Source organism: Lithobates pipiens, unplaced genomic scaffold, assembly GCF_037356315.1.
Source record: "Lithobates pipiens isolate NorthernLeopardFrog02 unplaced genomic scaffold, aLitPip1_a1.2 Scaffold_16, whole genome shotgun sequence".
NCBI classification, from domain to species: domain Eukaryota; kingdom Metazoa; phylum Chordata; class Amphibia; order Anura; family Ranidae; genus Lithobates; species Lithobates pipiens.
Window position 1 is genome coordinate 515188543 of NW_027507748.1, and position 15664 is coordinate 515204206.

Here is a 15664-nt window from a genome sequence, read left to right on the forward strand (position 1 = left end):
CGATGACTATTCCTTAACTTGCAGGTTCCATCTGATAATTTAGGTAACAGAGCTATATTGTCACTTGATAGTATAAAGTGGAATATCTTATGGCATAGTCTACAGAAATTTAGATTTGGGTCCCAGTTTATACGCTGGATTCAGCTTCTTTATGCTGCACCGATTGCACGGGTTTAGGTGAATGGACATATTTTGGCACCATTTTCATTACGAGGAACAAGACAGGGATGTCCACCATCACCCCTCCTTTTGGATTTGGTTCTTGAACCCTTAGCAGCTGCTATTCGTCAGTCGCCGAACATTATTGGATTCTGCAGATCTTTAGGAGATGACAAGATTGCCTTATATGCCAATGATGAACTTCTATTCTTGGGAGATACTTCATACTCCCTAGTAGCAGTGATGTCTCTAATTAGTACATATGGTTCCTTTTCAGGGTTTACAATAAATTGGGACAAGTCAGTTAATTTACCGATAGACCCACTTGTAAGTAACATCACAAATGGCTGAGTATATACAGAGATCAATTTCTTAAGCACCTTTAACAGATGGGAAAAATATGCCACAATTGTTATATCTCCTACATAATTGTCCTGTATGGTTGCCCCAGAGATTTATTTTTCGACAGGTGGAAATCATTCTTAGCCCTTGTACACACGGTCGAACATTCCGACGGAAAATGTCTGATCGGACCGCATTGTCGGATAAAGTTTTAGAGCTGGGCTGTAAAATTTTCCGACAACATGATCTGTTTGGACTTTGTCCGATCGTTTGTAGAGAATTCCGATCAAAGTGCCACGCATGCTCAGATCAAATTCCTAGACCAAAGCTATTGGCTACTAGCCTGAACGTAGTCCAGTCGTAACGAAATAACGTCATCACGTTCTGAACGATAGGATTTTCCGACAACTTTGTCCAACCGTGTGTATGCAACACCAGTTTCGGACAAAATCCGATGGATTTGGTTGTCGGAATGTCCGACCGTGTGTACAAAAGCTTAGAGATCTTGTCTAGAGGTATAAACACCCCCAAATTAGACTGGTAGTTTTGCAGCTGCCCAAGGATGGAGGTAGTCTAGCTGTCCCCAATGCCAGATTGTACTACTTGGCATCACGACATCACTATTTATATTGTTGGAATGTTACAGATTCTAAAGGACCCTATACAACAAATTATATTTTCTGAATTTCCAGTGGAGCCACTGGTGCAGTTAATAGTAGCTCATTATTTTTGCAGTAAACATTGCTTCCCTACATTTCAATTAATTCACAAAGACTGGACTACTGTCCAACAACTTACTTCCCATGAGGGATATACCGAATATATGCCCATATGGAATAATCTACAATTACCAAGAGGTAGTGAAACTTAAAAACTTTGACTCATGGAAAAGGGCTGGTATTGTCCTTCTTCATCAGCTTTTTGATAATGAGGCTTTAGAACCATTTAATAAACTGTCAGAGAAATACCATCCATCAAACAAATTATTTTTCCAGTTCTCGCAGTTACGGCCTGCTCTGCAGAGTCAGGCAGCTACTTTTCCGTTAAAATATAATACCTCTACAAGTTTAACTATGGCGGTATCAAGGAGTTCCAAACAGGGATTCATTGGTGATATTTATTCCTCTTTACAAACAACAACTGGTGTTAGTACACAGGGCGATAGTCTTGGGCGATGGTGTAGGGATTTGGAGACTATTAGTAATGAGGAATGGGAGCAAGCTTTCGAGAATTTGACCAAAGTCTCCTTATCCTCCTCACAGTGTTTAACCTAGTTATTTTTTATTCACAGGTCTCACCATACTCCTCAAAAATTATACACCAAATTTTCCAAAATGTACTATCCAAATGGCTACACTTATACATACGATGTGGCGTTGTCCTGAACTGCATTAATATTGGGAGAAAATATTTGACACCTTAAATACACTTGTGTCCATTCTGATCCAAAAATAGCTTTGTTAGAGATTATAACGGAAAAATATTCTTCAACCTGAAATGCATGTGATGTGGTTGCGGTCTATGTATATAGCCCGCAAACTCATACTGCAAAAATGGCTATTTGCTATAATTGCTCAATGGTCTGATGCAATTAATCTTAATTTAAGAAGAGAGGAATTGACATACAAACAGGAAATCCTCCAAAAAATTCAGATTTTTTTTTATTTGGTATTGATGGCTAGACTCCAATTTGTCCGCATAAATATGTTGAGCCTACTAAGAAGTCTATTGGACGTTAGTAGAAGGATAGTTCCCTGGAATGGGAAAGTAGCACATATACACCGTTAAGGTGTAATTGTTAAAATCTAACACAGCCTCCTCTGCAATATTACTGTTAATTTACTTATGAAAAATGTAATTATTAAACCTATTGCTATGTTGAACTGTCTTAAAGCGGAGTCCCGCCGAAAAAAAAATAAAAGTCAGCAGCTACGAAAAGTGTTGCTGCTGACTTTTAATAAATCAGACACCCACCTGTCCCACGGTCCAGCGATGCTTGAAGCGATGTTTGAGGCCCGGCTCCTCTCTTCCTCCTCTCTACGTCACCGGCATTCTTACTGTGGGCGCCCGGCTGTGGCTTCACAGCCAGACACGCACTGAGCATGCACGAGCCGCGTGGTGTGAATGGCCGGGCAACCTTCTGGGACCTGTGATGTGTCCCAAAAGATTGCGGGGGGGGGGGGGGGGGTGAACTTCCTTCCAGTGCCATGGAGCCCAGGGAGGAAGTGGGAGCTGGATGCCTCTGAACAGAGGGGGGGTCACCCCCACTTAAAGTGGAAGTTCCATTTTTGGGTCAAACTCTACTTTAAGCAACAATGAGTATATAATTTTGAAGTGCATGGTCTACCTGGGATCTTTTTTTTTTTTTCTTTGTTATGTTCAGTAGGCATGTTTTGTATGTATTAGTCTTGTTGTAACAAATGTTCTCAATAAAAAATGTATCTGTATCTTTCATTAAAATAACTGGAAAACTGTGGGTATTGTCATGTAGTATTGATCCAAGACCTCAGGCCAGCATTGACCAGCTGTTTTCAAAGAGCCATAAGGTAGCTAAACAAATCACAGCTATTTAACTTTTTTTGGTGATGCAAATCCTGAAGAAATCATTTAATTTTTAGGCTTCGTGTACACAAGCATAACATCGCACCAGTGTGAACCCAGCCTAAAGGCATATATATTAATAGGTAATCATTCTAAAACCTTTATATAGTTTCCTAAAATCATGTCATACCAAATCATGTCTTTATTATTGCTTTGCAAAATTAAATACAGCATACATGTCTTATGAGGATTAACAGCCACCATCAGAGACCCCAGAACATGCTTATTTGTCCACCGCCAGTCTATAGCACTTAGGAGGGGCAACCAACAGTTTGCCACACAGATATTGGTTTATGTTGGTGAATTTATACAAGTTCTTTCTTCCGGTCGAACAGCGCCAAGGTAATAAACACACACTCTATTATGATGCAGGAAGAACACACTTTTCAAAGATGATTTTCTGGTAACCACACAATACTGCAAAGGTATCAATTACCTAATGCATTTATATCCTTATTTATATAACGCTTACAATGGATGTGGCACTTAAAATAATTGAATTTAAGATTGTGAGGGAAAAAGATTTACAGGGCTTTGTAAGTGTATTAGAAAAGGGAGTCACATTTATAAGTGAATACCTGCCCTTTGAGCTCTATGCATTTTATGCGGTGACTTAGGTAAAAAGCTAATATAATAATGCGGAAGCAAATGCATAAAATAAAGATGCTGAATACCTAAAATTTGCCTGGAAATTTTAGCAGGAAAGAAAAGAAAGTGCTTCCAGCAATTCTTTACAATAACATAGATGAAACAAAAACAAAAGCAGATTTGTCCAAGTCCATTCAAACTTTTTTTTCAATCAAATCTGGATCTTTAGTTGCATGTCAATATTTTCTTTGAATGGTGCCACACATGTATGTCATGCATGTGTGAATGTGTTCAATCATATTATGATCTACAGCAGTGGTCTCCAAACTACAGCCCTTTGCTCGTCTTTATCCAGCCCTTGAGGCATAATTCCTGCCACTGACACCAACAATGGGGCACTATTCCTTCCACTGACAGAAACTATTTCTCCCATTAATACTAAAGATCGGGCATTGTTTACTCGCCCTGGGCGCAGTCCTCTCCCCCTACAGCCTGAAGGACTGTAGACTGGCCCTTTCTTTATAAAGTTTGGAGACCCTGGATCTATATTATAATTGATACTACAACCATTTTTGTTCATTTGACTAAGTTTCTGCAAAAAAAAAAAAAAATAAATAAAAAGTTTGATGCATCTTGTACACATCCAACAAATTTTCCAATCTGCCTTTCTAACCCAAACTTAAAAAAAATACGGTAAATGAATAAAAATGGAAGTGTTTAAAAATTGTGCACATCTCTTGATTTTCTTACCTATAAGACTGATCAAATTATCAAACTAAAACACGTGTGGTTATTTTGCTAGACACTTATTTAATGATTTTACCATTTCATACGATTAGTTTGATGAAAGAATCGCATCTTTTACACATCAACTGCACTACATGGGCAGTTTGATCAATAAACAATTGTTTTCAATAAGAAACGATCTATCGTAGCAAAAAATCTAATAGAATTCTTTGTTATCATTAGATGGGCGGATGGCATCATGAGGTTGATTTAGGTGAAAGCATGTAAACTTGCTATACACACATTACAATTTGATTTTCCAAGTTCCATTACATGTACCAATAATAAGTGAGGGCCTACACACACCAACCAAAACATTTAAAATCACATACTTTCAATCCTTAATCCTCAAAGCTGATTGCACATTGTAGCTGTAATACACATTTTGCTTTAATCCATACTGATAAACACACAAATGTGCAATCAGGGAATGTAACAGCCCATGACTATAAGCTGTTTTCACCTATGGAAGAAATGTAGTCAGAAAATGACACATTCATCGCAATCAGTTTACATTTGCATGGCCAATAAACCTACACCACATCTAGGCTATAATGATTCTTGAGCTGCAGGCAATCATGACCATATAAAAAGGAGATCATAAGATATACTGTAGTTCAGCATCCATTTTATAGCCAAGTAGATCAAGTAATTGGACTTTAAAGAGAAGTAGGGCCAAAGCTATTTTGGCACTACTTTTACTGTGGGTCACTCCCATGACCAGTATTCAATAAGCAGTGGGCTAAAGCTCTGGAGCGATCCTAACTTTAATGTTGGGATCCACCCAGACGTTTGGACTGGCCACAGGCTCAGAGCCAGCCACTAATGCCCTCTGCACAGCCCGGCACTTCAGAGAGCGCTGGACTAGCAGTGCTCACTGAAGACTGTGAACTAAGCAATCAGCACTCTTTGGGCGCTCAGTTCTCTGTCTTAGAGGAAGTGGGTGACAGATGCAACATCGGACCATCCACCAACATCCACTTAGGCAAGTATAAATGTTTATTTTTTGAAATTCCCGAACTTGTCTTTTAATATCTTTTTGCTTTATTGTTCTGCAAGGTAAACCTTATAAAATTCTAAAATTACTCCAGAAAAATAGGTTAATTAAAAAAAAAAAAAAAAAATCCAAAAATGAAAAGGCAGGATTCCCTTTTCTGCTCCTGCATTACTGTGCTGCCAGTTGGTAATGCTTTTCAGGTACTTGGCTCATAATAGTTGCTCATCCATTGGAAGCAAGGTAGGTATCAATTTACCTGCTGAAAAAAACATATTTTAGATGTCTTTAGTGTCCTAGTAGTACACTTCATCCAACCAGAAGTCAGATTTGAATTGAGCAATAACTAGGAACTCCAGATGATGCGCACATTGCTCCCTATTTTATTTGGGTATATCTACATTTTGCCATATCTTCTTTGAGCTGTAGACTTCCAATAAGAACATGTGGCCCCTGTCCAGGTGAAGTTTGATTTCTAGCAGAGTGACTAGCTGGCTATATTTAAGAATCTAACTTCCATAGTCTATAGAGGACCCTCTGTTGTCATATTTTGGTGATGGCAGCGGAATGCAGACAGAGTCTCTTTTAAAGCTTAACGCCAGGGCTGTGAAAAAAACAATCCTTGCAGTGCCCCCAAACCACACACACACAGTAAGGGGTGCTTATTATGTCTAGGGGTGCACAGACAAGGAGAAATGCCTACCTTACCCCTGGTAAATAGCCTTACATTGGACATGATGATGCAGAGGATTAGCCCTGGGAGGGCAGGTAAGCACCAGAGCCAGTGTGGGGGGCACATTCACAGAGTTTAGCTTTAACACGTAAAAACTGATCTAAGTAAGCTTTATCTAAGCAGTTTAGCTTAATAGAGTAGGTTATAGGGCAAGGAGGGGATGTAACTGATGTTCAGAGTAAGGTTCAAAACTGCTTTAAAATTATTTAATGTCTACCTGCTAAGAGTTTGTGAGCATCATACCAACTTAAAAGATGTAAGCAAATTCAGAAGATCCATAAATTCTCTGTGTGAGGTTCTTATCTACATGCCCCAGCCTCACTAACCTGGTGGCCTTGAAGTGTAATTATGTGAGATTATTCCTGCAGTCTCTATAAAACTGGCACCTTTAGAAAGCAGAAGCTTAGAACTCATTAATCAAAATCGCTTTTCAACAGATAGCTAGCAATTATTTTAGATCAGCTTTAAATAGTAGAAACCTTTGTCAATAGTCCAAATGCATGATGATCTACTATGTGTTTACTTTGTATTTCTAAAAAATACTCATATCTCCAAGGTCAGCATCAAAAGTAGGATGTGAGAGGGTTCTAATAAAAGGAAGAATTACTTCACTTTAAATATTAATACTGTACATAAATGCTGCAAAACCATTTTGTGATTAAAAGTTATAAAAATAATCTTTAAACTGCTATAATGAAAAAAAAAAAATGTTTTTTTGTTTTGTTTTTTACACCTATGACAGCTTTGATGGCCTTCTGTACACTGCAGGTTTAGAAAACCTATAAAAAAAAAAATTCTGTATGTCTGACTGGCATACTGCTATATGGCCTGAAGTCTGGCCAGAGTCTTAATTTAAACAACAGGCAGCTCCTGCAACTGAATATCCATCTTTACTGAGACTGGGAAATAATGGAACGCATCTTAGGCCTCATGAACATTGAAGCTGATAAAATTACATTTTTGGGAGTTTGGGCATTTTTTAAACTCCCCTCTATGCTATCCTGTGTGTCCATGCACACATGGACCTTATTTGAAGTTTATCAGCAGGGGAGTTTATGGGATATTGTCTGAACACCCTAAAATCGATTTTAAGAGCAGTTCTTCTGACCACAAGAGACGCTGAACGTGTTTAAAAAATGCTGTTAAAAGCGCATTTTTAAAGCAGCATTTTCTTCCCATCAATTTGACGTCCAGAAATACTTTTTTGAAAGTCCTGTGTGCATGGAGCCCAAGGGCTCATGCGCACTGCCGCTCAAAGGAGCGGCCCCTACAGGCTTTTGAGCTGTTATTTTTTTCTGCCTGAAAACTTCCCTCCATGTTAGCCAATGTGTCCATGCACACTATGGCTTTTTCAGGCGGTTTTAGGCATATGCTTCTACAAGCAAAACAAGAAAAAAAACCCCACCAAACTTTTTTTTTTTAGAGTAAGGCCTCATACATGCGGACGTTTTTACGCTTTTTTGCAGCTTAAAAACGCCACTCCATGTTATTCAATGGCCTCATACACACCATGGAGTTTTCGATCTGTAACAGGCACTGGCGTTTTTAAGCTCCAAAAAAAATAAAAAAATAAATAAATAAAATTTAAAAAAGCAGGACCAACGTGTTCTGAGGCACTAGAGCTATTTTGAAGCTGATGTTGAAACCCCAGGAAATTCCTGTCTGTAATTACCCAAAAGCCTTGTGCACACCAGGGATATTGTGGGAAAGAGAAAGAGGAGGAACAAAACATGGCCAGCTCTGTATCACAGCCAGCTCTAATTACAGCTGTGGAGGCCCATCCCAAGCTTTAGGACCTGGCACATGCACAGCATGGGGACCACATAATATAAAATGTGGATGGAGTTCAGCTCCTCTCTCACCCGGGGGTGGGAAACATCTTACATGGTGAACAAAAAGAAACAAGTACAAGTCTATGTTCATGGAATGCATGATCTGTTTGTTCTGCAATGTAAATGTAGAATGCATAACCCTTATTAAAGAGGAAGTAAACCCTAATGGGTTTACTTCCTCTTTCATTCCCTGCAAAGGCAAAGCATAATGGACTACTATGCATCGCATAGTAGTCCATTATGTGTCACTTACCCGACACAGGAGCCAGCGAAGTCACCGCTGTCCCCTGTAGTCCGGCGCATCCATCTTCTCGGTGGGGTCTCGCAGCCCCGCCGCTGTCATTCGGCGAAGCCGCGATAACGTCACTCCCACGCATGCGCACGGGAGCCGACACGCCCGGCATCTCCGTCGTTGAAGATGCCGCGCTCAGTGCGCCTGCACGCCACTGTCTACAGCGGTGCCTGTCTTCGGGCAAATATATCCTAAACCGTACAGGTTTAGGAGATATTTCTTGGACCTACAGGTAAGCCTTAATCTAGGCTTACCTGTAGGTCAAAGTGTGTTGTAAGGGTTTACAACCACTTTAACCTCTTCCTATACACTTTTCTCTTCTTGTCCACTATTCTTTAGGCAAAGTCCATCAGCGGTGGTGGAAATCCTTCTGTGATCTTGTGAGGAGGGACCTCATGGAAGAGAAAAAGGCAGCCCGGGCCGGAGCGGCAGCGCCCAAAAAGAAGCCGCACATTTATCACCAGAACCTGACATTCGTATGGCAAGAGATGAGTAACAGCACCAGAGTATGTTTTGTATTGTCTTCTTTTTACATCATGTAATTCCCCCTGTGTATTTCTTTGCAGGCGATATTAATGTATAATGTCAACTATTTAAATTCTATTCTTTGTAGGATGATATCCAATATTGCAGAGAAAAGAGAGGAGGCAGGGGAAGAGCCAGCAGTGGACAGACCCACCACCAGTGACACGAACAGCTCAGCCTACGCATCTCCGCGTGACAGCAGTGTCGGAAGCCACGCCCAGACGACAACACATGAGGTAACTGTCCACCTGTTATGTCATGTCTGCCCGTCTATCTCCGTGTCTGTCTGCCTGTCTGTCTATAAACCTACCTACACGCCAATCTATATATTTTTTATTTTACAGGAATCCAGCGGCAGCCAACAACAAGGTGAAGTGCATGGTCATTGAGGTGCCGTGGCCTGGGGCGTGGGCGTAGGGTCAAGTTTAGTGCAGAGACTGAGGACAGGGTGCTTGCACTGCTGCAGGAAGTGTGGCAGGAGTGGCGCAGTGTTGATGCTTTCTTCAACCCAAGCAACAAGCGAACCTGCTTCTGCCACCACATGTACAGCATTCTGGAGGACACTGTGGAAGATATAGACAGGAAAAATATAGTGGGGGGCCGTCTCCACCTTTAATCGATTTATACACAGTTTCTCAGGATCCCCTAATGTCCCCCGGAACTTCAACAGTGCAAGCATCTGTATCAGCCCCCTCCTCTCCACCAGCCGCCACCCACCATCACCAAGACCCAGACCCTATTTTACCCCCTCACACTCCTATGAAGAATGTGCACCATCATCTGCCCATCATTATATGTATGGGCACCAGCCCCATTCCTTCCCCCATCCCCAATCCCCAAGGTGACCAGGCATCCCAGCACACATATCAGTTGTGATTTTATATACCATAAATAAAAAAAAATTTTGATTAACAAATTTTATCTGATTGTTTTCAATTTTTTTATAGGATGCAAACAAACCCAAATAGGGCTGGCATGCATTCGCCTCACGCAGAATGAAGAGAACATATTTTCACTCTGCTTGGGACAAACCAATGCTAAGCCCGAATAGGGCTAGCATGCGCTTGCATCACACAGAATGGAATGGACAAAAAAGTGAAATCTCACCAAAATGAAAGATCAAGGGAGGGAGTGAGGAGGGGTTAGAACTTTTCACAATGTTTGTACTCTTGTTCATACCTTCCTCCATTTCTCAAATAGGTGCTACAGAAACAAGAATGTAAAATCTTTTCAATGGTATTAAACAGAAATAAAAACTTGATGAATTGTTTGAACTCCTACTAACTGTATAGAAAATGAAAAAAATTTCTTGAGATGGGTTTTAATTGTAAGGATACGTGAAACAAGATCCAACCCAATCTTTTAAAATGAGACAAAAATGTATAAAACAGTGGTTGGACAAAAAATAAGAATCTAATGCCACACACAGGACCAGACTTTCCAGCAGACTAGGTTCGACGTTTTTTTCCCGATGAACTTTCGGCGGAGTTCCAACGGACTTTCCGGACGAACAGACTTGGACACAGACAAACGAAGTACGTTTGTTTTGAACGTGATGACGTAAGATGGGACTAAAAAAGGAAGTTCAATAGCCAATAGCTTTCCCTTGCGTCGTATTTGGTCCGTCGTACCAGCACACAGACAAACGGTTTTTCCAATAGGAATTGAGTCCGTCGGACAGATTTGAAACATGTTCTATTTCTAGGTCCATCAGGTTTTTTTTAACAAAAAACTATCAGATTAGCCCACACATATTCGGATTGTCCGACGGACTGATTCCGTCAGACCTAGTCGACCGGAAAGTCCGGGTGTGTGTATGCGGCATAAAACATTTCAAATGAACGTGCATTTGGCAGTTAAATATTCATCATGACATTGTACATAACCTATTTATTGTACGTGTGTGAATATCTTTCAATGAAAGTTATACTAAACCCAGGACCCTGCACTCACCATATCTGGTCTCCCACAGAATATGGAAACACAATTATTTTAGCAAATATAATCTGATAAATAACCCTTCTCATCAGCAGTATATAGCAGTCTTGTGACTTCTATCAGTGTCTGGTTAAAAGTTGTAGAAGGAATTTGCATTCTACTCTGACTGTCCTATGAGGCTGCAGGACCTTTGACCCTCTGCCTGGACTGTGCTGTTCACATGTACCATCCCCCCCCAAAAAAAGGGAAAAACATTATAGCAATACACACCAAACTGAGCATGTCCAGCTTGCCCCAAGGCTCTGTACTATAAGGAGATAGACTGGGGACAGTGTAAGAATCAGAGTAAACAGGATAAAACAGTCTTTTTACACAGTGTGGAGGATTAACCCCTTAGGTTCAACAGTGAGTATAACAAGCATTCTTTACTTCATTTACAGACCAATTTTACTGTTGTGGGTTTAGTAACACTTTACGACATTAAAAAAATTATTAAAAACTATTATAAAAAAACATTACAATTTGCATAGCCTGATTAAAATATTCCATGAAAAGAATAGTTATTAAAACATAATCTTGTTTTAGCAATAATGCCAAATGTTTAGAAAAAGATCCCCCCAATTTCCAGTGTCATAGCGGTATTACTGAAGATATGGCCAAACTGCTGAGGACCAATCGTGCCTTCATTTATCATAAGTGTTTTTGTATTGTTTGTCCTCACATTTACCTTTCATTATGAAACAGGAAAATTACATACACAGAGCAATTACACATATACACAAGGTTAATCGTGTAGAAGGTAAGATTAAAATTAGAAAGCAAACCTGAAACATTTGTACTTTCATTGTAAATAACTGTTAAATATCACATTAAAAAAAGCCACAGATCTAATATTACACCAGAATATTGGCAGGCTTGCCCATGAGAAGTCATTAGGTCAAGTGAGCACTATGTTCTTAATATGTTCTTAATATGCTGTGTCATTGACTCTGAAAAAAATGTCACTTTCTATATTGGTCGTACATTATTCATTAGATTTACAAAACAAAAGAAATATCACTTAAAATGAGTCATAACATACAAGAAAAGGAGAAAGCCTGCAAAAGCTGATAACTACAGGTCAGCTCCGCAGGTTAAGTAACACAAGCCAATGAATGATTAAACCAGGTTTGTGCTAGGCCATGTTGTTACCATTTACTTTCCACTAAGCAACCACACAAGCTATTCTCCTGCAAGAAAACCTCTTACCTGACTTTTGACAGGTAATTAAACTCTATGGCTGTGCAGGCTGTATGGCCATCGGTCATCTGTAAACGAAGCATTCTGGGTGCTCCTTGAGACTCTTCATTGTCTTTTGGTGCAGACACATTGCGGATTTTCTGAACTTGTAAAACACACGGGCCATCTATCTGGAAGAAGTAAGGGAAGGTGATCAGAAAGCGTATACACATGCAAATATATATTTGTGGGCACCTGTGCCCCCATATTCAGTAAATAAACACAGTACACTGAAATGCCTAAAGAGTAACTTCAGACAAAATGTGACATACACATTTGAAATGTAAGGAAGGGGGGAAAAAAAAACACCTTGAACCTTCTGAAAAATGTATAGTGCAATGAACTAATGCAGCCATCCCTTATCATATTACACATCATTAAGAGACTGAAAATTATTTTCAATGCTTGGCAATCTGCAGACTCACAACAGGCTTCAGCCTTGGAGGCTGTGTTTGGAGGAGGGAGGGTGCAGCTGGAGTTGAAGCCTCTCATTCTATGCCTCTTTCATAGTTTTATGATACTGCATTAAAATAGTCAGTGGGGTCCTGCAGATTACATAGGGACAACTGCTTTCCAGTGCAGTCTGCAGTGCACTGCTGTCAGTTTGACAGCTGGTCAACTCCATGTATCAAAAACAATGACAGTGGGTCCCGACACATATAGCATTGGCTGTAAAAATGAGTCTCAGCAGTCCTAAGAAACAGTCAGACAGCAGCGGCTGGTGTTTTTTTTTTGGGGGGGGGGGGGGGGGGCGGCAAACAACCCCCCCCCCCCAGGGAGTGTCAGCACTTAAACAACACAACCGCCCGCCATTTGCTGGTCTGTCCAACACTTACTCCTCCTAGTTGGCGGGCTGTGGGTAAGGCAGTGGTTGAGGAGCGGCAAGCTGTGGGTCAGGCAGCAGGTGAGGTGTGCCGAGCTTTGGGTCAGTCAGCAGGTGAAGGGCAGCAAGCTGTGGGTCAGGCAGAAGGCAGCGAACTGTGGATCAAGCAGCAGGTGAGGGGCGGCGAGCTGTGGGTCAGATAGCTACTTCTGTATCCTCTCCTAGATCACAGTGGCTTCCACTGTGCGTCTCATCTCACCTCCTGCTAGGCGTCCAATAGGATTGCCTGTCCTGTTCAGTGAAAAAGGCCATCATAGCGATAGGCCAAAATGTGAGATGGTAGAACTTGGTGGATAGCTCTAACACTGCCCAAAGTGTTTGAGCTTGCCTGGCCAAGCCTGGGCATTCCCCCATATCTCCTGGCTTTTTGTCAAGGTACTTTAGGTGACAAAACTTGTGGCTTTTTTTCTTTATTTTAGTTTTTTCACTAGTGAGCGTCTATTTAAAAACGCGATTTTTTTTTTTTTTGGGGGGGGGGGGGGGGTTTACAACATAATGCACTTTTGAATTTCAACATGCTTTTGCTAAATTTCTCTGAAAACCTATGAAATAAAAATAAAAAAAGGTGCACTTTCTGGAGAACTGGCAGGAAGCTAAAGCCAGAAAAATCCTTTAAAAATGCACAATATTAAAATGCATGGTCAAAAACAGTGACAATTTAAATTGACACCGGTATTAATGCGCACTTAGGGCACAGAGATATAAGTGGGTCCCAAGGAAATGACTAGAAATGTTGCTGGCTTGAGGAGCACTGCTATAAGCAAAAGTTTGCGTTTACATTTCCTTTAGTTTTGAAACTAAATTTCTATGAATTATTTTAATACAATGATGCTGCTTCTCATTCTTAAAATGAAAATGAATAACTTATACTGAAGGAAACTAAGAGATGGATCTCACTGTATTTTCAACAATTTTTTTTTTTGGGCACAGCAAGCCAAAATAATCCAAGTTTTTTTTAAATACCAATAAACGCATGCAGCGTGTAAGCAACAAAGGCATCCACCTACAGAGAAGGAATTTCAAAGAGAGTATTTAAATGTTACAGATACACGGCTAAGGTGTCAGCTTAAAAGAAAGCTATACTCAGCATATGTTTAGTGTCAACATTTGAGATAACCTACAATACCGCTTCTAGTCACTTATCTTTATTAAAGTTCTGTGTTTTCAAGTCTTATGACAAATGGCAGGTATGTTGCAAGGAACACCAGACAAAAAAAAGATCTGTACCTACACTACGCAGATAGCGATTAACTGGTGTATAGTTCTTTGTTTCTGAATGCAGAAGAGAAATGAGTCCTGCTCCACCAAGTATTGGCTCCATAGCAGAATGTGTAATGATTCAAACCTGCCACTGCACAATTTACAATTCTTTCCAATGGCAAACTAAGCCACTCTAGCAATGGAAAGTATTATTTAAATCCAGTTAAAACTGTCTCTCTTTATCCACAAAGGCATAAATAAATCATGTTTGGTGCAAATTGTGCAAAAGGAAAACAATAGAGTAGAATACGCAAAACATGCATCAGAAATATAAAAAGAAAGGCAATTCAACTCTGTTGCGCTGATACATATACCACAAGACATATACCCAGACGTGACTTGGAATTTGATCTATGTGCCAGACAGAATTTTTTGTTTAATGGGCAACCATCTGTTGAAGCCTGTAAGTGCAATACTTCTAAAAGAAATGTTTTTGTGGGATTTTACTCTATGTGGAGCGTCTGCTCTTGTGTTGACTTCTGACCATTTGTGGGTGGTAGGGAAGATTTGTATGACAAACCGGGTCATTAGAGGACTCTAAAGAGGACCAATGGGGATACCGTTTGTGTAGATTCCTGTACCACAGAGGTCACCAAACCCCAGGCCGCGGTGCCTCTGATGCCGGGCAACAGCACAAAAGGAGACTCAGCGATCTTTCCCGCACCGCTGTTCTGCCCTTACTTGAAGGGGCGCAAAGCCTGCTCTACACAGAGGTGCAGCCGAGCAGAGAGCGAATGATGTAATCTCTCCCCGCCCGCAGTCTGGGATAGTACCGCTAGCTAGTATACCCATGCTGAGGAGAGGCTGTCAGCACCTGTACTGTACTGCAATGCTTTGGGGGGGGGGGACCACATGATTTTTACATTTAGATTAATTAGTGACAAGCTGATGGTGACAATCCTCATCTGAAGGCAGCTAACAGTGACAATCCACATCTGGTGCCAGGTAACAGTGACAAGCTGCATCTGGTGGCAAGTGACAAGCTGAATCTCATGGCAGGTGACAAGCTGAACCTCGTGGCAGGCGACGTGGCAAGTGACAAGCTGAATCTGGTGGCAGGTGACATGGCAAGGGACAAGCTGAATCTGGTGGCAGGACACGTGGCAAGGGACAATCCGCATCTGGTGGCAAGTGGCAAGCTGCATCAGGTGGTAGGCGACGTGACAAGCTGCATCTGGTGGCAGGTGACATGGCAAGGGACAAGCTGAATCTGGTGGCAGGTGACATGGCAAGGGACAAGCTGAATCTGGTGGCAGGACACGTGGCAAGGGACAATCCGCATCTGGTGGCAAGTGGCAAGCTGCATCAGGTGGTAGGCGACGTGACAAGCTGCATCTGGTGGCAGGTGACATGGCAAGTGAAAAGCTGCATCTGGTGGTAAGCGACGATGGCAAGTAACATGATCAGGGCTTCCTCTGATTCTAATTCTATATTATGGTAAGTTGAACTATTT

General features: G+C 41.0%; 1 protein-coding gene across 1 annotated transcript in view; it reads right to left on the bottom strand.

Moving 5' to 3' along the window:
- TDRD3 (tudor domain containing 3) overlaps nt 1-15664 on the bottom strand; it is a 439138-nt gene that overhangs the window by 206812 nt on the left and 216662 nt on the right. The window contains exon 4 of the mRNA XM_077483142.1: nt 12039-12199. Coding sequence (XP_077339268.1) covers nt 12039-12199 — 161 coding nt within the window. The remainder of the gene's footprint in view (nt 1-12038; nt 12200-15664) is intronic.